The sequence below is a fragment of the Sitophilus oryzae genome, unplaced genomic scaffold (assembly GCF_002938485.1).
Source record: "Sitophilus oryzae breed Bouriz unplaced genomic scaffold, Soryzae_2.0 scaffold_1442_pilon_pilon, whole genome shotgun sequence".
In the NCBI taxonomy this organism is placed as follows: domain Eukaryota; kingdom Metazoa; phylum Arthropoda; class Insecta; order Coleoptera; family Curculionidae; genus Sitophilus; species Sitophilus oryzae.
Window position 1 is genome coordinate 2,956,670 of NW_022146107.1, and position 21,353 is coordinate 2,978,022.

The window sequence follows — 21,353 nt, forward strand, 5'->3', positions numbered from 1 at the left end:
TTATAGTTGGGGGTTGGAATTTTTGGTGTTAAACGGCAAAATAAAACACTGATTCACCAAAACACTTTAACCAAACCAAACAAAGTGTTTCGGTGTATTGTGGTGAATTAGTGTTTTATTTTTTCAGATAAAAAACAAATTTAAATCAGAATTGATTGACGCATTTCTCAGTTATGTCTCAATGTTGAAAAAATAAAAGTTATAGAAAAAAGCCACTTTTGAAATAACACCCAGTATAAGTATAACTAAATGATTTATAGAAGTTATTGATATTATTATTGTGCCTTACTATGTTTTTAATGTTTTATTTTAATTTTGAAAAGGCCAAAGAAAAGAAATAAATATGATTACGAACTTTATTTTTATTTATTACATATTATTTAAATATAAGTCTTCTGATACATCCCAAATATTTAAATCTTCTGCAGCCGGTATAGATTTCTTAATAAAGTTTTTGTCATGTTTATAATATTCCTTCCAGCATTTCTCTTTACTTTTACAAATACAATCTTCTGTAACGTCTTCCTGTAAAATTACAGCATTTTTCTTAATTTTTCTACCAGTTTTATCCATTATTGTTCTTATATCGTCATAATGAGGTGTCATTAACAATCCTAAGCTGGGATAAATAACGAAACCAAAGATAAATGTTGCTGTAAGTATAAAGATGGGTACTGACACTGCCCAATGTCTTTGTGGTAAAAAATTGAACCCGACTAATTCAAAATACTGCTTAGGTACTAACGACCATATTAAATAAATTGCAAAGAGTAGCTGTAAACTTAGAAACATGACAAAACCATATACGGCCCTGCTGGGTGTTGGGGCAGGCGTATGGTGTGGCATATTGTGACAAATATCCTTAATAATGACTGTATCTTTCAGGTTTTGGATGCCCGATAGTGGTTATTGTTTCAGCTACTAGCTCTACTTTTTCCATATGTTTTCTTAGAGCTGTCCTTATGTGGCTAGCCTCGTAGCCACTGAATTTCCTACAATAATAACAACGTTTTTATCTTATTATATTATAGCAGACAATTTAAACTTACGCTTTAATAGTTTTATCCTGTAAAGTTAATTCTCTCTTAACTCCACCTCTTTTAGGTTCCTCGTCAACTCTTAATACATCAAATGTTATTTGTGCACTTTGCTTGTTAGAAAAAGGTACTTCGACTTCACTTAAATATCTTAAGTTAAGGAACATAATAAATTGATAAATATAAATATATGTTTTATATAAAAAATACGAAATATATTTTATATTACACAAAGGAATTCGAGAAATAGTTTGAACAAGAACTGAGTGCTTATAAGTAAGTTATTAGAAAAGGATACATTTCTAGCTCTTTGGTGTTGCTCATTTTCGATCTTCAGAGGAAAATACAAACTTATTCTTTTGCTGAACGGTAATTTTCAGCACAGGAAGTGTATAATTTTTATTTTAAACTTCTTATTTTTCTCTTCCGCCTTGTTTTCTGTCATAAACTCAAATTATTGCTGTACTTCTTTATTTTTGTTGTTGTCTTTGTTTAATATTTAACCATAGATTATATTTTAGACTCTCCTTTTGATAATTTTTCTGGATACTGGCCAAATGACCTATATAAGTTGAAACCATTTAAGAAGAAGGAAGAAGAAATCTATATCAAATCTGTGGTTATCTATATTTCGAGCCATAATTATAGAAAAGAAGAACTTTACTTTTCTCTGTGGTTACGGTTCTTTTAGGACCTGAAATATGAAAAAGAAGAAGAATGCAGGTGGCGCTATTGTAAAAATGGTGAGGAAATTTTGAACTAAAGTATTTCCTACGTTGCCAAGATGTTAGCGAAATCCTGAAACAAAAATAAATTAAATTAATATTTTTGTAAGTGTAAAATGAACTGAACTGTTACAAAATCATGATCGATATTTCGTAACAATTTAATTCGTTTTAAAAAGGTTTTAAACTTACAACAATATTGATTTAGATTCATGATTTAGATTAGTATCAGAATTTCGCTAATATCTTGGCAACCTTGGAGACACTTTAGTTCAAAATTTTCTCACTTTTTCCACAGTGGCGCTATCTCTATTCTTCTTTTTTTCCGTATTTCAGCAGTGGGACTCTGTGTCATGTAGAATTCTACATATCGTCAGAATTCTATAGGATCGGCACTCCGTGCAGCAACGATATCGATAAGATGCGATTATTTTGGTCGCTTGATTTCTACATTTCAATTGGTATCGAATTCTACGTAGCGCACGCGTATTGAGAATATATTTCACATTTTATGTAACAAAGAAGAATTCTAGCCGGATAGTCCTAGTAGCTTAGGCCTGTAAATTAATTAAAAAGAGAAGAATTCTACATTTAATTCTACATAACCGGAACTGTTGTTATTTTTCTAAAAATTAATATTTTATTTTTATTTTCAATTTTCAATGCTTTTACCCAGTTTTTACCGTTTTTTGCCAACTGTATTGTTAAATTACTTATCACTAGAATCGTACGGTTTTGAATTTAAGTTATAATCCAGAGAAAATTGTGATTTTATGTATATTTTTTAAAAATATTAGGTATTCTCCATTAGTATGGGGAAGTAGGTATCCTTTTAACAGACTGTTCATATTTGTACATATATACTTTAATTGTAATTTTGTGATTTTGAATACTATCTTTAAAGTTACAGTTTTTCTTAATAATTTATTTAGACACGAAGAATGGAGGAAACTTGCAAAGAAATTAAGGCGAAAAAAAATACGACAAATTCGAGCAAAAGAACGAGATCTTAAATTAGAGGAAGGTAATGAAATGTTTGTATAATACCTATCATTATTAAAAATGTGTGATTTTAATTATATTTCTATTAAAATTCTGTGTTGCCCTTTGAACAGATCAACGAAAGTTAATAGATTCTCCACATTATCAGCAATGGATTCAACAACAGGAAATTATTGAGCAAGAGAAAGAGGAAGAAGAATTAAGACAATCAGCTCTAAAGTATGATATGTTTTATAATTATATATCTTCTATATACATTATTGCGTGGAAGTCTCATATTATCGTTGTCAAACCAAAGATATGCAAAAAAAAGTTTTACAAAAATGTTGCACCTTAAAACTAACAAAAGAAGTAATCATACAGTAAGTTTTTCAAATTGCAACTGCTATTTTTCTGTACAGGGTAGTTTTTATAGCGTGGCCAACATTGCAGTATTTGTTATGCTATATCTCAATTTTTTCCAATGCAACACTTATCTATTTTTTCATATCTTTGTCAACGACGACAATACTAGAATTTCTAGCACTAATGGACCACCCTGTGTGTTCGAAAGGGTATTTTGTGGGAATGATAATACAAAGAGAAGCTGTGTATGTTAGGGAAATTAAAATAACTTTGGTTGCACATCATAATACGACCACCAGCAAAATCCATAACCAACGCATGGTGTCATTGATGATGTGCAACGAAAGTTGTTTTAATTTCCCTTTATTTTTAAGCGATTTACATTGGAGAAAAGTTGAAAAAGAAGCTCAAAAGCAATGGCAAGAATTACAGAAAAAACTGGCTCTGGCTCGCGAAGAAAAGATGAAACAAAACATAAAAATAAGAATGGAATGGGAGAGAGAACAAGAAAAACTGAAAGAGTTAAAAATTGCAAAAGTACAAGGTATTTAACATATAATTTATCATAAAATTTAACGAGATATTTCAACAGGAAAAACAACTGGAGTTGAAACGTATCCAACAGGAAGAACGTGAAAAATTATTACTGGACTTCTTGGAACATGGTGGTGAAACTCCGGAACACTTGAAAGCTCCTCTGGAAACTAATCCCGGAAAGCAAATATGTCCTTTCTTTGAGAAAGTTTCCGCTTGTAGATTTTTCGATAGCTGTTCAAGAAATCATGTACGACCTGGAATTAGTAAAACCATTTTAATAACTAATTTTTTTACAGACATCAGGTAATAAGTGATTTTTTTATTTTTAGCCCTATTTTCATGAATTTTTAGCAAATTTTATATAAATATATCAAATTTATTTTGTAAACTTAGTTTTCTATATTGGTTTATTTTTAAGAGCGAAATGAACTTGCCACAAACATTTTCCATTTTTTTCAATTATCATTACTTTTTGATGGTATTTTTCAATATGACGAGGTGGTATTGGTGATTATTGTGCAAAAAATTATAGCAAACCCTATAGAACACAGTTGGGATATGCTTAGCAGGAGGCTTAGAGGTTGTGGGCTCCAGTTCATTAAATGAACTTCTCTTGGTACTTGAAGAAGAATGGGAAAACATAATTTAATATTATATTTGCAGCCTCAGACAGTATAGTATGAACAGACCTCTACAGGCAGTTACTACAGAGGGAAGCCATATAAAGGAATATTAAGTTGTCATATTATTAATAATTTTTAATTATAACCAAGACTGTATGGTTATTCTTTTTTAATCTAGTATAGAGTATATAATGTGGCATCAATATGACATTAGGACAATAATCACCAAAACCACTTTAGTAGTACTAGAAATAATGTACTGACTAATAGTTTTTGATCTAAATTTTAGTTTAGAAGCCAAAGAAAACGAACATGGAAGTGATTCAAGTTTGGAATTTGAAAGAGAGGATACTTACGCCCATTATAGAGATTTCTTTTTTGATGTAGTACCGGAATTAGAAAAATGCGGAAAAATAAGGTTACTTGCTATTTTTTATATATTTCAAAATACAGGGTATTTCAAAGATAAATATTTTTAGGAACTTTTACACTTGCTGTAATCATGAGAGTCATTTAAGAGGGAATGTATATGTAGAATATTATACTACAAGAGATGCCTTAGTTAGTTATCATAAATTTAACGGAAGATGGTATGCTGGTAGGCAATTAAATGTTAATTTTTCCAAAATTAATAGTTGGAAGGTTGCAATTTGTGGTTAGTATTTTTTTAAACATTTGCACGTATTTCTATAGACTATTTTTGAAATATTATGCTACCATGGTCCATTGTGCATTTTTAGAAAAATCATGATGTATACCGGGTGCGTCTCAAAAGTGGCTCATCCCTATAATCCCTTTTTTATTTTTTTTTCAGATAAAAAACGAGATTTGGTATGTTAGTATATGATATAAATTAGGATTGATTGATGTATTCAATTGTTTTTGGCCACTTCCTGTTTCACTGGAAATAACAACAACTTTTGATTTTTAAAAGGCAAATGACATTCTGAATAGAATGACATATCATATGTCAATTTTTGTGAATTCTCACGTAATGAAAAATCGTATTCTAAATTTCAATCTAGAGTGCTATGGCTATGTTAAAAACACTAATTCTTAATGAAGGAGCCTTAGAAAAATAAATTCGATCGTCTAATGTTTTTAGTGTCTTGTCCTGGCTGGTTAAAAAATGCCCAAATTGTATTTTTAATCATATCTCAGTTTTTTCAAATAGAACAAGGATGGCTCATTAGTATATTTGGAAAAAGCATTTTTTTACGAATAATTTGATACCACACACTTGGTATTTTGGTCAAATTTTCGTTATGAACCGCATGTTACAATTTCAAATAGACCATATGCGAAAATGTAAAAGGTTGACATATGATATGTCATTCTATTCAGAGTGTTATATTTTATTGAATAAAGTAAAAAAATATCGAGGGTGCCATTTGAAAGTCAAAAATTGGAGTCATTTCCGGTGAAACAGGAAGTGACCGAAAACAATTGAATACGTCAATCAATCCTAATTTATGTCATATACTAACTTACCAAATCTCGTTCTTCTTAACTGAAAAAATAAAAAAGTTATAGGGGTGAGCCACTTTTGAGACGCACCCGGTATAACCCTGTATATGGTCTAATTGGAACTTTGTATGTTAAAATTTTCTTCTAGGTTTGTTTTTCCAAAGGAAGTGTCCTAAGGGAAATTCTTGCAATTTTTTACATATATTTAATAATCCGAAAAATCTTTATAATCACCAAGAAGAAGAAAGATACAGATACACGAAGTCAAGGCACAAGAAAAATAGTTTTGAATTTGAAAAGGACGATTTTGAAAGGTGGGTTTGGATTTAAATTTGGTAAAAAATATACTGGATGTGTTTTACAGAACTTGAGCATTAAAAGTATTTTTCGATTTAAATTAATGTCCTATAAATTTGAATATACAGGGTGTTTCAAGAAACGTGCCATCTCTCGTGGGGAAATTCCTCTCCTAAAAATAAGATTTATTTTTCATATTAACATAGGTGGTTAATATGAAAACTAATCGTATTTATACGTGAGGAATATCCCCACGAGAAATGGCACATGTTTTTTGAAACGCCCTGTATTTATTAGGTGGTATTAAGTGTCCCATTTTCGTGTGTTTTATGGGGTGTCTCGTTTATTTCGGGAACAAATTAGTCCTGTATTTCGAACTAAGATGGTTTAGGGACTAAGATGGATGTTAGGACAAATCTGTATATAACATCATTAGTTTCATAAAAAAAACTATCTGTACTCATAAACGAGAAACACTGTAAATCACGAAAATAGGACACTCTATACAGTACAGGGTGAGTCAACGATAGAGTAAAGTCCATTATCTCATTTGTTTCGAGTTTTACAAAAAATATTAAATACAAAAGTTGTAGAGATGGTTAAGATACACATTTTAAAATTATTATACAGTATACAGGGTGCTTCATAAAAGTGTGGCGAATATAACATATGTTTTTTTTAAATGCAACACCCTATTTTTTATTTCATTTTTGGATTCTGCGTAAAATTTCATAACTTTTTTATATATAATGTTATATACCTAAAATTAATAGTTTTTGTTATATTTATATTTGTTTAAACAAATGTTAGATTGCAGTGTAATAAAAAATTGTCATTGATGGCATTGATTCTGAAGTTGGACAACTAACATTTGGTAGGAGAATTTTATAGAGATATAGAAAAAGACCTATGTAAAGATATTTTAGTTAGATGTTACAGGGTGTTCAAAATATATTTATGAATTTCAACTACTTAAAATCAAGAAATTTCAATTTTTTTAAATGGTGCATCTATATATTATAATTTTTTTCTGATAGATTTTACAAAACTCTTCAACTTTTATTAAGTATGTCATATACCTATTTTTATTAGTTTGCGATTTATTCCATTTTTTTCTATTTTACCCATATTTTTAATACAATTGCGCTATAACATCATAGTCACCATGATAAAAACACGGACAAGCCTAGAAAACCACATTTTTTGGTTCAGTACTATATATTATATAGTATTTAGCTAACTACTATAAGAATAGATATATATTATCTAGAAAACATCTTCAGTGTGTAATGGGACGGTTTCATGGCAGTAGTAATATTGGCTTTTTTTCTGATGAATTATAAACCAGAATTACTACGAGAAAAACTTTACCGTATGTCGATTTAGAAAATTTTTCTATATCAGCAGTCTTCAGCAATTAGGTAATCTAGTATTATCCTAATCTGTGGCTATTCGCCCTGACTAAAAATCCCAAGTGTCATCTTTCATAATATAGAAATACACCAAGAAATTCACTACTGCGATTTAGTTTATTTGAGTAAAGTTAATTAATCTTAACTAATACCAGCAATTGTAACTAATTATGAACCTATTTGTTAAAGGTAAGTAATAAATATTTTTGTTTTGTCATGGCCACTATGATTTTATAGGGTAATTGTATTAAAAATATGGGTAAAAGAAAAAAAATGGGAATAAATCGCAAACTATTAAAAACAGGTGTTTGACATACTTAATAAAAGTTGAAGAGTTTTGTAAAATCTGATAAAAAAAATGATAATATATAGGGTGTCCCATTTAAAAATTTAATTTTTTTTTTTTTTAATTTTAAGTAGTTGAAATTCATAAATATATTTTGAACACCCTGTATCATTTAACTAAAATATCTTTACATATATATTTTTTTTCATTTCTATAAAACTCTCCTACCAAATTTTAGTAGGTACTCCAACTTTAGAAACAATGGCACCACTGACAATTTTTTACCACACTGCAATTTAACATTTGTTTAAATAAATTGAAATATTACAAAAACTATTAATTTTAGGTATATAACATTATATATAATAATAAAAAGTTATGGAATTTTACGCAGAATCTAAAAATAAAATAAAAAATAGGGTGTTGCATTTAAAAAAACATATGTTATAGCCGCCACACTTTTTTGAAGCACCTTGTATACTCTATAATAATTTTAAAATGTGTATCTTAACCATCCCTATAACTTTTATATTAACATTTTTTTGTAAACCTTGAAACAAATGAGATAATGGACTTTACTCTATCGTTGACTCACCCTGTACAAGTCTTAGCTGTTAGTTATTGTTTTAAATAGTCACATTCTAAAAATAGTATTATTTTAAAGTTGGGATTCCCATTCGGAGAGAAGAAATTGGAGATGGTCTGAGTCTCCTGAACACACTCCAAGAACCGGTAAATATAATAGTTATCAATAGGTTTGTTCCAACATAGTAGAGAACCGTTCTTGTACGGTTACTTTTGCGTTCCAACCAGAATTGTATTTCAATACCAGCCTAAAAGCAAGAATCTTAAGAACTCACCTGCATATTAAGACTGTATTATGATGATTATTGTTTTTCCTTTATGTCTTTGGCTATTTTCTGTTTTTAATTTGTTGATTCCTCAAGTTTTATTTGGTATTTGTCGTTTTTATACATATTTTAAATAATTTTTTTATACTAAATGTGACGAGTAAACAGTTCAAAAACCGTTCTAATCGGCATTTAATTATGGAATAGTAACAGAACTGTCCAGTCGACAAAAAATTTCTGTGTTGGAACAAACCTAGTAGTTATCAATGATTTTCTTCATTATTATCATTTTATAGAATTAGGAAAATCTTCCGATTCCAGTCATGTTTCTAGACGTAAAAGTCGAACTTCCAAGAGAAGAAAACATGAAAATTATGAAGACACTAAAAATAAACATAAGACGAGAAAACGATCTAGATCAAGAAGCAGAAGATCAGAACGAGATAAATCCAAACGTAGAAAGGATTCTTACAGAAAAAGTCGTTAATTCTTTATATGAATTTTATTGCTGTTATGCCATAGGCGTGCCTGTGTGAAATATAAGGTAAAATAAATTAAGAAAAAAAAATAGAAATTTGAGGAAATTTTAAATTTCAAGGATTTCAAGGGTAGGTAGTAAAATAAACCAAATTAGTACATAAAATATAATTGTTTTATTTGTATATACGTATTTCCTATAGCATATATTAATATATTCTCTTACGGATTGTGCTTTGAGCACACTTGTCAAGTCCCAATAATAATAATATATCATACATATAAGATTTACCAGATTTACCGTTATATCATTTTTTTTTCTAGGTTTTTTTTCAAAATATTTCTATTATACAATAATAATAATAAGTATATATATTTATATATATTTTTCTTACGAATTATATAATATTCAAATATTTTATAGGTACATATGTTCCAGCCACTTAAACATACACAATTAATTTAAATTCATTTTTAATATATATTTATAATAATTTAAGACCGTCAACCACACGTATATTTATAGAGAATAATGTACAGTATGACTGGAATAATAACAACACACGATACAGGGTGTTTTACTACGAAAAAATAATATTAAAAAATCTCCATAGACAAAACTTGACTTTTAACGAAAAATTTTGATTATATGACACAATAATTGAATTTTTACTATAAAATTTGTTTAATTTTTCATATATTTGTACATCTAATGGAATTTCTTTACAAATATCTATCTATATATGTATTAAAAAAGGAACATTATTTTTTTAAAAATATAATTTCATAAATTTTTTTTCGTCTAGGTTCCTAAAAATTGACTTAAACACTAAATATCTGGAAGAAATAAAGCGTATCCTCTAATCCATTTTGTCAAAAAACACTCTATACAGCAAACATCACATCATTTTAGCACCACTCATTTAAAATACAGACACATATAATATATAAAAAAATACCAAAAACATTTAATAATGTCTCTTGGTTTTATATAGAAATTTTTAAAAAAGAAAAATGTATGATTAGATTAGAGCTCTAATCTAACGATACATTTGGTTATTGTACAACTAAGGACATTTATTATTGTTCCTTAGTATATCAAGCCCTGTTTAGTAATACTTTTTTGTATATATTGTTTGTAATATTTATTCCGTTTTAACGTTGGCCAATGAAGCGAACATAATATGATTAAAAAAATATATATTCTACATTAACTTTGAATAGATTTATATATAAATAGAATATAATATGAATTCATAAAGGCATATATACTCTTAAGGACTTCTAAACTATACTTACACCTTTGTATAAAGTAGTAAATGCATTCAACAAAAATATAAAAAAAATAAAAAAAAAACAATACATTATTGCACATATAGATAACAACTACGGGAACAAAAATCGTAAATATATAGAGAGGGGTTATTTTTGAAAGTTAATAACACGTGAACAAGTAGGGTACCATCACTGTATAGTATACTGTAATACTAGTGCGAAGCTTTTTAACTTGGAAAAACATTTTTCATTATTATTTTATAAATTTACTTTGAATAATTCATACACCAGCTTCTCTCGTGCGGTATATTTCAATCAAAAATATTGTTCAGTTTGGAAACTATAGAGAAATCAATAGAAGTTGACGTGCACTTCATCAAAAACTATTACCAAATTAAATTTATAATCAATCAATAAAAATTCGTTTGAAGCTTAGCACTTTTACCTTTTTCTTATAATATTAGGGTACGTCCATAGTGCACCGGCTTCCCGCTTTATTGCGGCAAACTAGCGGTGAAAAATAAAGGAACAACTGTATGCGCGTGGCCGTAGTGCGTCAGTGATAAACGATACAAAAACCTACCCTGTTTTATAATGAGTTTTTATAAACAACCAAACTGCCCAAACGGCGAAATTTTTCCAGCGATATGACTGAAATCCTTTTATGAATGGCGCGGTCAATGGCCAATATAAACTATATCTATCGCACCTTAACCCATTATATTTTCTATACGTAGTATACCTTACCTCGTTGGCGTCACGAGCCGCGGAATTTAGAGTTTAATACGTGTAAAACATAGTGGGGACGAAGGACAAAATGAAATTTTGACCGGTACACGGTGGAGTATTAGCATGAAAAAGGTGATCAAAATTCGAAAAAGCAAATGTGTTTAGATTTCCCAAAGAAAGATAAATGATAAGTTAAATCATGTCTGCCATGAATGGCGTTGCTATATGGGTCTGTTTAGTTGCATTCATTTGTTTCAACGAAACGTCAAAGTTGTTACTTCTCACAGATAAGAGGTAAATGGCTAAATTTTATGTTTAAGATTATAAATTGTTGTTGTTCTTGTGCTCCTTTTACGTTTATATTATTGTTTTAATTGAAAATGGCTCAGCAAGCTGCAGGTATGTATTCTACAAAGACATATTATTCGTTTTGATATTCTCTATACTAACGATTTTTTTGCAACTAAAAGTTAGGCGTTCAGAAAATTTGATTAAATTTGTGACATTTTTATTATACTTAGAGATTTAGTCTATTGTCTATATATGTTTTACTTAGTAAACATTGAACTTTCATACAGTAAAATAAAATACTGCGACTTTGCTGATAAAATGAGAAAAAACATTCTTGGATTCCTCTAATTTGCAAATCAGTGATATACTAATGCGAGGTGTAAACCTCGATGGCATTGTTGTTTACAAAGCGATCGCATTAGTGCCATTAGCAGTATAGCACAATTTGGCATTAGTAGCGGCTTTAGTGGTATGGGTATTGGTCGTGGATCAGTCGTAGCATTAGTAGTATTAGTTGCGATATTACTACTGGCATTAGTGGCATTGACCGTGGAAACACTGGAACAGTGATTTTTCTTCCTTTTTTTAGAATCGACGAATTATCCTTTATTTTGTTCATATTATTTCCTCTTTAATTGAAAATAGCAATAATTTATATAAGGTCTACATAAAAAAAATTCGATCAACTATTGGTGTCAAATACCCCACTGTGCGGCAGTAGAGAAAATGGGTAAAATAAAACGTTTTCAAGCGAAAATTGGACAAATTGAAGATTTTTGGGAATAGTTTTGAATATCTTAGGATGGAAATATGTGATTTACAAAAAGTACAATTTAAATAGATTTTTCTAATTTTCTTCTGATTTTGGGGGGGCACTGACCATTTGACCTCATGGTTAAGCCGCCACTGATCATAACCATCTTGTATACATCTGTATATTTTGAAAATTGCAGCACTTTTCAAACAGTTTTCAATTTTGTTGAAAATATACTTCAACGTTTCGTTCTCCATGCGGAAATATTCGTAAAATTTTTGAGGGTATTTTTAACGTATGATATTTACCAAATTCAAAATGAGACCGATTAATTTCATGAACGCGAGTAGTACCTTTTTGTGTCAGTTTAATATAAACATTATCACTAGCTAATAAAAAAATGACATTCCCGCTTTCTGCAAGCGATTGTTAATAGCCACTACCTGCTTTAATGACGCAGGTTCACAAAGCGAAGATCTTGCCTGAACGAGGCGGTGCACGGGGCCGGTGCACTATGGACGTACCTTAATAATAATCCTGGAATATCCTGGATAAAAAGTAAAAACATGGGTTGATAAGAAAGACTTTCTGTTGGTAGTCAAGGCAAATGTTGTGGGTTGTCATGAGATTTTCCTTTTTTAATATAAAATCTGGAAAATATTTTTATAAATATAGGGTGGTCTGAACTGTATTCCGGAAACTTCGGTAGCACATTCTGCAGATAAAGAGAAGTAAGAAAGTTCTTATAAATACATGTCCTAAAATGCTTAGTTTCGGAGATACAGGGTGTAGAAGTTTCATTTTTATTTCGATTTTTTCCAAATAATTTCTGAAGTAAAGTCAATATTTGGATGAAAATTGGTGTCTGGTAGTTTTTTGACATGAGAAATTTGATTTTGATGTCATTATGACTCCTATTTGTAGAGGGCGCCACCTACATGTGTTTTAATTGTTTTGAAGAGTAATAACTTTTTGTCCGCACCTGTATAGAACTACTGAGGGAAAACAATTACATTTTCGTAATTTTTTAGGTGAAAAATTGGTTGGTTGGTGAACAACCCTTCTCGAGATATTTAGAATGGAAATAGTCAATACATGTCATTATTGAAAAAAAATAAACATGTTGAGTAGATAGTTATTTGACTGAAATGATACATTTTTGAGACCTTTTTTACGTTAAAAACGTCGGAAATTTATTTTTTTTTACTTAGTAGTTTTATAGAGGTACGGACGAAAAGTTTTTACTCTTCAAACAAGTTAAAAATATGTAGGTGGCGCCCTCTACAAGTAAGAGTCATATTGACATCAAAATCAAATTTCTCATATCAAAAAACTCCCAGACACCAAATTTCATAAATGACGTTACTTCAGAAATGATTTTGAAAAAATCGAAATAAAAATGAAACTTCTACATCCTGTATCTCCGAAACTAAGCATTTTAGGACATACATTTATAAGAACTTTTTTACTTATTCTTATCTGCAGAATATGCTGCCGAAGTTTCCGGAATACAGTTCGGACCACCCTGTATATATTTTTAAATCAGCTGATATTGGAAGTTAAAATTATTAGATCAAAATGTCAGATTGAAATTGAGTCCAAAATTGATCTAAAAACATTCCTGTGCTTTTTGAAGCAATATGTTTTAAACATGAAATAACAACAAGAAAAAACAATCAATTTGAGCTAGGTTTCTATAAAATAATAATTAAATGTCTTGAAGGGATGCAGTACTTCCTTTCTTTCCATATCTGGGGTTAGTACAGATCTCTATACAGTATAATTGACATTTATTTCTGATTTTTAAGTTTTTAGGCGACCTTTTGACTTGCACTAACCTAACAATTACGCCTCGAACGTGTGTCATATAAAAATAAAGAACTAAACATCTTATACCTCCTACAAAAACGAGGCTATGCACAGAGACATAACTATAGCAGCTACAGTAAGTAGTACCGCCCAAATAGAAACCAGGTTTTCCTCGTAGAATTTCTTTAGTGATACTCCTTGGAACAGGCTGGTCGCTAAAGTCCTGTGTTTGAACACGTGGTGCGCGGTACTGCTGCAGTTGCCGCTGGGTGTCATTTTTGTGACAGCCGACACGTCCGCCGATATGGTGGTGACATTTAGCGTAGGCGAGTACGGGCCTGGCAGTTCACTGGTTGACGTCACCCGAATCGGGCAGACTCTGGTACAGTACTCCACGCCCGGTTCGAGGTTTTCTATGTGGCATTTGGTTTCGGAGGTGCGATTTACCTGTAACAAGTAAAAATTACTTAATATAAAGCCAAGAAAACAGTTGTATGTTGCCAGAGATGTGACTTATTTCAGATACAAGTATTTGAAATACAGATATGATACAAAATACGTATTTTTATCTTATATTTGAAATACTTCTTTAATTTCATCTTGTATTTAGATACATTTTTTTAGTATCTTAGTATTTTATGGATACTTAGTTTGCTAAAATACTTTTATTTATTAACATTAAATCTAAAATAGAACAAAATATACATACTAAAAATTTAAACATTTTTATTCTTTTGTATCTAGCTAGTATTTATGCATTTTTACGTTTTATTTTAATAATTAATACTTTAGTAATTAATTTATTTATTAACAGTAGTTAAACACTCAAAGTACAAATAACTTTGGAAGTGGTATAATGTGCTTACCAATCAAACTTACTTCTCTGATTGCAGTCAAGGGTGATTAAGGACCTTTATTGTCACGTTCTCGTTCAAAATAGTTTATCAGGAAAACTGGAAAATTTAGTTCTTAAAAGAACTGTTTGTGCTTAAAAGTATAATTTAAAAAAAAGACTAATGAACTACTGAAAATCGACAAAAAAACGAGAATTACTTCCAAAGTTTCAACACGTTTATACCGTGCTGGCAACTGTTACTTTTGGGTCGGTACTTACATGTGTGGAAGTAAATCGCATAGGGATCTTATTAAGTCGGAGTGAGAGAAATGCGACGGTGTGCTGTTGCGGCGTTGCCGGTACGCCTTTCCCTATCAGGTGAAGTAAAATCACGATCGCAAACCGCTTATTTTTAAACGACTTTTTTTTCGAAAAGATAACTAGATAAAATCATTAGATATGTTTCTGAGCATCTGAAATGGAATTATAAGGATATCGTTACGGTGTCTATTTTTTTATAAAGATACAACGTCAGTAATCGCGATAATTTAAAAACTTAACATTTTAACAAATAACACGTCATAACTTAAGAACCACTTTAGATATTGAAACTTTTTTTATTTTGAAGATCGGATCTTTTACAATATGTTTAAATAAGAAAAAATCGATAAGGTTGTTGTTTTTCCATTCATAAATTTTAAACAACCCATCCATTTATTTTAGTGCATAGCAATTTTCAGCAACCGTGTAACTTTTTTATTTATAAAGATTTTCACATACTGTCTGCGAAGAAAAAATCATTTTGAATTCAGAGTTCTAATAGCGCGACCACTGTCGAACACCAACTCAATTCCACTTATTTTTAACAAAAATTCAAGTGTTTCTAACTTGCACTTAAAATTTTTCAAGCTATAGGGAAAATTACAACGACTCGTTAATAAATAAACAAAAAAAGTATCGCGAGACGTAATTAAATCGTGAAGCTGAACGCATGACGTACACCTTTCCCTAGAATTTTAAGTACTGATAGAGGTACTGATTGGGTCGACCGGTGGACTGCGCCAAATCTGCTCTATCGCCTTCCACGTCTGAGCGCAGTCTCTCGGTTTATTTTACACGTTTGGCAACGTGTTTACTGTTCTCTCTTTGTTCAGTACATTATAAACGCATTGTACTCCTCTTACATACGGAAATCTCGACCCAAGACTAACCTTTGCCAGCCCTTAGTATACAAAACTAACTGACATCAACTGACATTACGATAATTGTCAAATATTAAACGACAACGTTGATGATCGCGGCGCAATGTGACCCTCATGGCGATAATAAAAATCGCTTTAAACTAATTTTACAGCTTTAATCTAAATAAAATATCCGTTACAATCATTTGCTCTATAAAGTAAAATGAAGAGCTGCTAGGTATCTTAAAGTATACAACAAATTTAAACATTTTTTCAAAATTTCATTTAGTCAGGTTTATAGGCTTTAGTGTCAATTTCGATGTGATTGATGACGTGCATCAGAAAATGTTTTGCGATTACCGTAGTATCTCAAATACGTTTTTCAAAAGTATTTTGTAATTGATATCTCAAGTACTTTGCTTATATCTTGTAATTTGTATTTCAGATACTTTTTATGAGATATCTTGTACATCTCTGGCTATAAAAATGTAGTACTGTAGGTTAAACTGCACAAACTGGCCTGCACAGTCTGTGGCGACCCTTATAAAATAAATATATTACCTGTTTATACACTTGCTCTTTTAGTCTGGCAATTTGGACTTGGTAGATGATAGGATCGCTAAAACCGTTTTTCGAAGGAAGCCATTCGATGGTACAGGTTCTTTGTTCGATTTCAGTGACCTTGGGCATCTTTAGTACGGAAGGAGGTGCAATGCCCGTACTGAATTGGTACTCTTCAGAGAAGTCTCCTATTCCAGCGTCGTTACTGGCATTTATCCTAATGTTTACATTAAATTTGATGTTATTATTAACAACTTTTTGCAATGTTGCATTTTTAACTCACCTAAACCTGTAAGTTGTCAGTTCATGTAGTTTATTTACTTTGCAGGTTAGGGCGGTTCCCCTGTATACACACTGCCATTCTTTCGATCTCAGGTTCTCCATTTCAACGGAGAATTGAGTATAATCGATATTCTTGCCTGGAATATTAATAAAACAAATTATACAGGGAAAATTATAAGTTGTATCTTGCAAGATATTATTTTTTGCGAGGTTTTATATCATACCTTCTCCCCATTTTAGCTTTAGGTAATTGTGTCCACTTCCAATGCACTCTAAAACAGGGGGTGTAGGTGGTAGTCTTAGGGTGGACGTTTTCCAAGTCGATGAAAAGTTTCCTGGACCAACAGCGTTCACAGCTTGAATCTTAATCTATTGGAAAGGAATATATTACTACATGCAGACAATGAACCGATATAAAATTATAAATATAGCATATACTGGGTGTTCCAATTTCTATGTCACACAATATATACTAGGGCTGGCATTCCTGGTTTAGGGTGCCGATTTTCGTGTGTACGAAGAGTGTACATGCTTAGCAAAATAAGATGTACTGAATAAAGACAGAAGGCAAGTATTTTCCCAAGCGCATATAGAATCTAGCGTCAGATTAAGTGGGTATGTAATAAATACTTCGTATTTTTCATACTAAATATACTCAGCCTAATCTCTAAAAAGTGAAGCCTAAACAGTGAAAGAGAAATATGGAATTATGCATAAGTCTATTTCACTGGCATTATTTATTTAACTGCGCATGCCTTACCTGAAGAAGTTTTCATTGGTCGGTGTTTTAAAGGGAAGTGGTTTACTGACGTTTCACCTAACCTTCAATTTTATTTATATTTTTATTATTTATAACACATTATCATGGAGTTGGAAAAATATCAAAAATTAGTTGGAAAAAATAAACTAAACAAAATCATTCTTTTACGCGCACAAATAAAAAGTAGTCCAAACAGAACTAAAACAACAATCAATCGCGAGTTTGGCGCAATCGCAGTTCAATCGATATCCGGGTGAAATAGACTTATGCAGCGTTAATATGGAGCTGAGTTATGTTGTCCTTTTCTTACGGCACGGAAACAGCACATGGGGTTCAATAGGAAATACTGAGTATATTTAGTTATATGTATATGGTGGTATTTTTGCTCTCTCCGACTTACTAGATTGCCATAGCGATTCACTTCTGTAACACAGGTAAATGCCAACCCAAGGTTTCGCTTGCCAGCAGGGTATAGATCATGCCAAATAAACTTTTAGTCACGTGATTAAGCTTGCCCGGCACAGCGTTGCCTACTTTAACATATTTTCTTTTAATCAAAATATTTCAGGAAACAAAAATAAATTAATTTTAAATATATAAACAGTGATTATTTACGTCAACAAAACTTAATTCATTCTATCGCTTTCCCGTTCAAAATATTCCAATAAGGTTGCGATGATTTTTTTACAACGGCTATTAAGCTATCTTGTGCACTTCTCACTAAAAGAGGTTAATAACACAATTCATTTAAACCAAAAACTCTTAATACAAAACTAAAGTATCAAAACGAATGATAATATCAGGAAATAAATAAATAAATATGACAACTTGACATTTTTTACAGCAGATCTAACACCTCAATTCCCAGCGGGAAATTTAAATTCCAGTTAGTCAGCCGGGCGCCGAATATGTCCACGGTTGGCAAAAATGAATCCAAAAAACGCGCCCTCGTTTACGTAACTAAAAGTTTAATTGGTATCGTTTATATCTAAACTTACTCTATATTGAGTTTCTGGTTTGAGGTTTTCTAGACTATACTCTGTAGTAGGTCCGTCAGTCTCTATTGCATTGTCTCCCAGATCAATGTTGTAGTGGATTATTTCTGATCCGTTTGAATTGGGCTCTGACCACCACAGGGTGATCGTGGTAGGCGTGGATTCGCTTTTTAAAATGGAAACGGCAGAGGGCGTTGCAGCTGGTGTGATTGTGGCGGAGATAGGAGAATAAGGACCAACACCTAAAATTAAAATTCATTAGTGCTAAACTATTTAAAAAAATATATCAAAATATTCTTTTTTCTTCTATTTTTTATATTTGCTATAAGTTATTATATATTAGTAGTATCGTTTATTGAGACTTATCCGAGAGTCAAGTAGCGCTAGTAGCGATCAACTCAGCAAGCATCAACTCGAACTTGGTCAAAGATTGTCTAGAGAAGCTGAACAAATATGGGTGCCAGCTAGAGGATCCAATCCCGGGATTTTATATAATATAGTAAAACTCTATTTTTAAGGTTGTATATGCAAAAACTCTCTTTTAGTTGAATTCCTTATAGCGCCGCCGCCGCGCGCCGCCGACAAGCGATACGTCGGTGATTCCCGGAATAATAAAAAACTTTTGAAACAAGAAGTAGCAAACCTCTTAAAACGACTAGATATAACAAGTAAAATCATATTAGATTCTTCAGATAGTTCGGAATCGGATGAAGATTTGCCAATTGCTACTATTCAGAACAGGTACCAGGCCTTAAATGATACGTGTCATTTTCGGAGAGGCTAGATGAAGCGTTAACCAAAAAAATGTCAAATCGCATGACAGTGCCACCAGTAACAAAAACTGAAAACTTGGAAGCCCAAATAAAAAATGAAATGGATACGTTCCAGAAGAGTGGACAACGTGGAACAAACTTACAACTAGCTTTTGATTTTTTAAGTACAATGCCGCCTACAAGTGTAGAATCGGAAAGGTGTTTTTCGTCAGCAGGCTTGATAGTTACAAAATTTCGTTCTGCTATGGGAGATGACACAATAGACAATATTATATTTTTGCGCTATTTTTTTTAAAAATATGGAATAATATTATCAGTCCAGTTTCTTTTTTGTTTTGTTTGAGATTTTTAATTTTTGTTTAATGTTGTTTAAGAAGAATATTTACTTATTTTTGTGTTCCAAAGACTTTGTTTTAACTAATTAACGTTAATTTTAGGAAAGATAAAACTTTCCGAAACGTTAAGCATTTTTTTCTTTGTTAGGCAAATTTTTATTACTGTAAACACAACTTCTGACAAGCAGCGTCCGTTTAGGTTTAACGCAGAAGTGTTTACAAAAAATAACTATTTTATTTTGTAGATTTTTTTGCAGTGCAGTGGCGAAATACCCATAAAGGATTTTTTTGGAGAGATGAATCCGCCACATAGGTACAGACATTTTTTATTAGACACTTTATTATTATAAACTTTTTTTCCGATTTAGCTGAAATTTTGAATGCGCGTATAAGTAATTAAACAAAAATGAAGAAACACATTACTAAAAATTGTATTAATCAATAATTAATATGTAAAAGTAAAAATAAATATGTAAAAATTAAAATAAAACGATTAAAAAAAAGTCGCCTTGACTAGGATTCGAACCTGCCTTACTACAGCTCCAACGTCATAGCAGCGTAAAGTCCTAAGGCTTAACCACGCGGCCACCGAGGACTTGAAAGATTCTATGTAAAATTCTTACTATGATAATGTTTAGTGAAAGTACTTCTTTATTTATAAACATTAGTTTAATTCAGTTTTTAGTATTTGTTCTTATAGCGGCAACATAGATACATTATCTGTAAAAATTTCAACTGTCTAGCTATAACGGTTAATAAGAAAGACCTTTGTGACAGACGGACGGACGGACGGACAACGAAGTCTTAGTAATAGGGTTCCCGTTTTTACCCTGTGGGCACGGAACCCTAAAAAGCAAACAATTTAGCTAGAAACGGAGCGAACACTCCACTAACTGGACCAGAACCGTTCTGCTTTTCAAGTGGAAACCAACTTAAAGCGGAACTCGAGAACCTGGAAGACTCAATCCGTAACCTGGTCTTCCAACGATCTACGACACTCGAAGATATTTAAAGATGGCTTCTGTCATAATTTTAAAAACTCTGAGACATATTTTATTATTTTTACATTCTGCACACCTCATCTTGTAGTGAGCACACTAAACGTGGAGTAAAACAAGACACTAAACAATTTTTTTTGTTTATTTGTAAGCTTTTTCATTATTTTCTTACAATAAAAAAATCTAAGTCTTTCATACTTTATAAAATGCCTGTGTATAAATGAGATTTACTTTAGTTTGCATAAATTCACGAACTAAATACAACCAGCAATAAAATTGGTCTCAAAATAAATTTAGCATAAAATAAACTAAAGTACAACGAACCGATAGACAGAAAATACATTCTAATAGATAACACAACACTGTAAATAGTAGAATATTTAAAATTGGGACAACCAGTACACAGCTCAGTATCTCTACTACCAGAAATCAACAGAAGAATTAAGTTAGCATGGAGTACATATAGAAGAGACTCAATCATATTCAAATCTAGAACGCCACTTTATCTAAAGAATAAAACATTCGACCAATGTGTACTACCAGTCCTGACGCATGCGAAACCTGGACACTTAAAACGGACATTATAAGGAAACTGCAGGTCGCACAACGCTCAATGATACGAAATATGCTAGGAATAACCAAGAAAGACCGTAAAAGAATAGAGTGGATACGACAAAAGACCCAGGTAATAGATAGCATCCATAGAGTCAAATCTC

At 31.2% G+C, this 21,353-nt stretch overlaps 3 protein-coding genes across 4 annotated transcripts in view; 1 reads left to right on the forward strand and 2 right to left on the reverse strand.

Annotated features, from left to right (window-relative positions):
* Positions 1 to 342: 342 nt before the first annotated feature.
* On the reverse strand, positions 343 to 1,512 carry LOC115877065 (phosphatidylinositol N-acetylglucosaminyltransferase subunit P-like). Of its 2 annotated transcripts, none has more exons than XM_030893138.1 (3): positions 1,336 to 1,512; positions 1,050 to 1,178; positions 343 to 992 (listed from the first exon to the last, which is right to left on the reverse strand). In XM_030893138.1, exon 3 carries the CDS (start codon positions 844 to 846, stop codon positions 370 to 372), a length of 477 nt encoding a protein of 158 aa, XP_030748998.1. In that variant the 5' UTR covers positions 847 to 992; positions 1,050 to 1,178; positions 1,336 to 1,512; the 3' UTR covers positions 343 to 369. The 2 variants fall into 2 exon arrangements, with proteins under 2 accessions (XP_030748998.1, XP_030748999.1); XM_030893139.1 differs by having other exon boundaries at positions 397 to 992; positions 1,336 to 1,507.
* An 864-nt stretch (positions 1,513 to 2,376) lies between these two features.
* LOC115877067 (U2 small nuclear ribonucleoprotein auxiliary factor 35 kDa subunit-related protein 2) lies at positions 2,377 to 10,745 on the forward strand. The gene is made up of 10 exons (XM_030893140.1): positions 2,377 to 2,582; positions 2,695 to 2,786; positions 2,878 to 2,983; positions 3,484 to 3,646; positions 3,702 to 3,949; positions 4,559 to 4,687; positions 4,749 to 4,924; positions 5,885 to 6,050; positions 8,396 to 8,463; positions 8,879 to 10,745. Exons 1-10 carry the CDS (start codon positions 2,575 to 2,577, stop codon positions 9,067 to 9,069), a joined length of 1,347 nt encoding a protein of 448 aa, XP_030749000.1. The 5' UTR covers positions 2,377 to 2,574; the 3' UTR covers positions 9,070 to 10,745.
* Positions 10,746 to 13,569: 2,824 nt separating this feature from the next.
* The window catches only part of LOC115877070 (fibronectin type-III domain-containing protein 3A-like), a 268,442-nt gene continuing 260,658 nt past the window's right edge, over positions 13,570 to 21,353 (reverse strand). Inside the window, 5 exon segments of the mRNA XM_030893144.1 lie at positions 13,570 to 14,364; positions 16,495 to 16,711; positions 16,778 to 16,913; positions 17,001 to 17,145; positions 18,535 to 18,773. Coding sequence (XP_030749004.1) covers positions 14,008 to 14,364; positions 16,495 to 16,711; positions 16,778 to 16,913; positions 17,001 to 17,145; positions 18,535 to 18,773 — 1,094 coding nt within the window. The 3' untranslated portion in view covers positions 13,570 to 14,007.

Coding starts and splice junctions, on each gene's coding strand:
- LOC115877067 (XM_030893140.1), top strand. Junction 2,787..2,877: donor AGATCTTAAATTAGAGGAAG/GTAATGAAATGT, acceptor CCCTTTGAACAG/ATCAACGAAAGTTAATAGAT. Junction 8,464..8,878: donor TGAACACACTCCAAGAACCG/GTAAATATAATA, acceptor ATCATTTTATAG/AATTAGGAAAATCTTCCGAT.
- LOC115877065 (XM_030893138.1), bottom strand. CDS start 846: ATGCCACACCATACGCCTGCCCCAACACCCAGCAGGGCCGTATATGGT.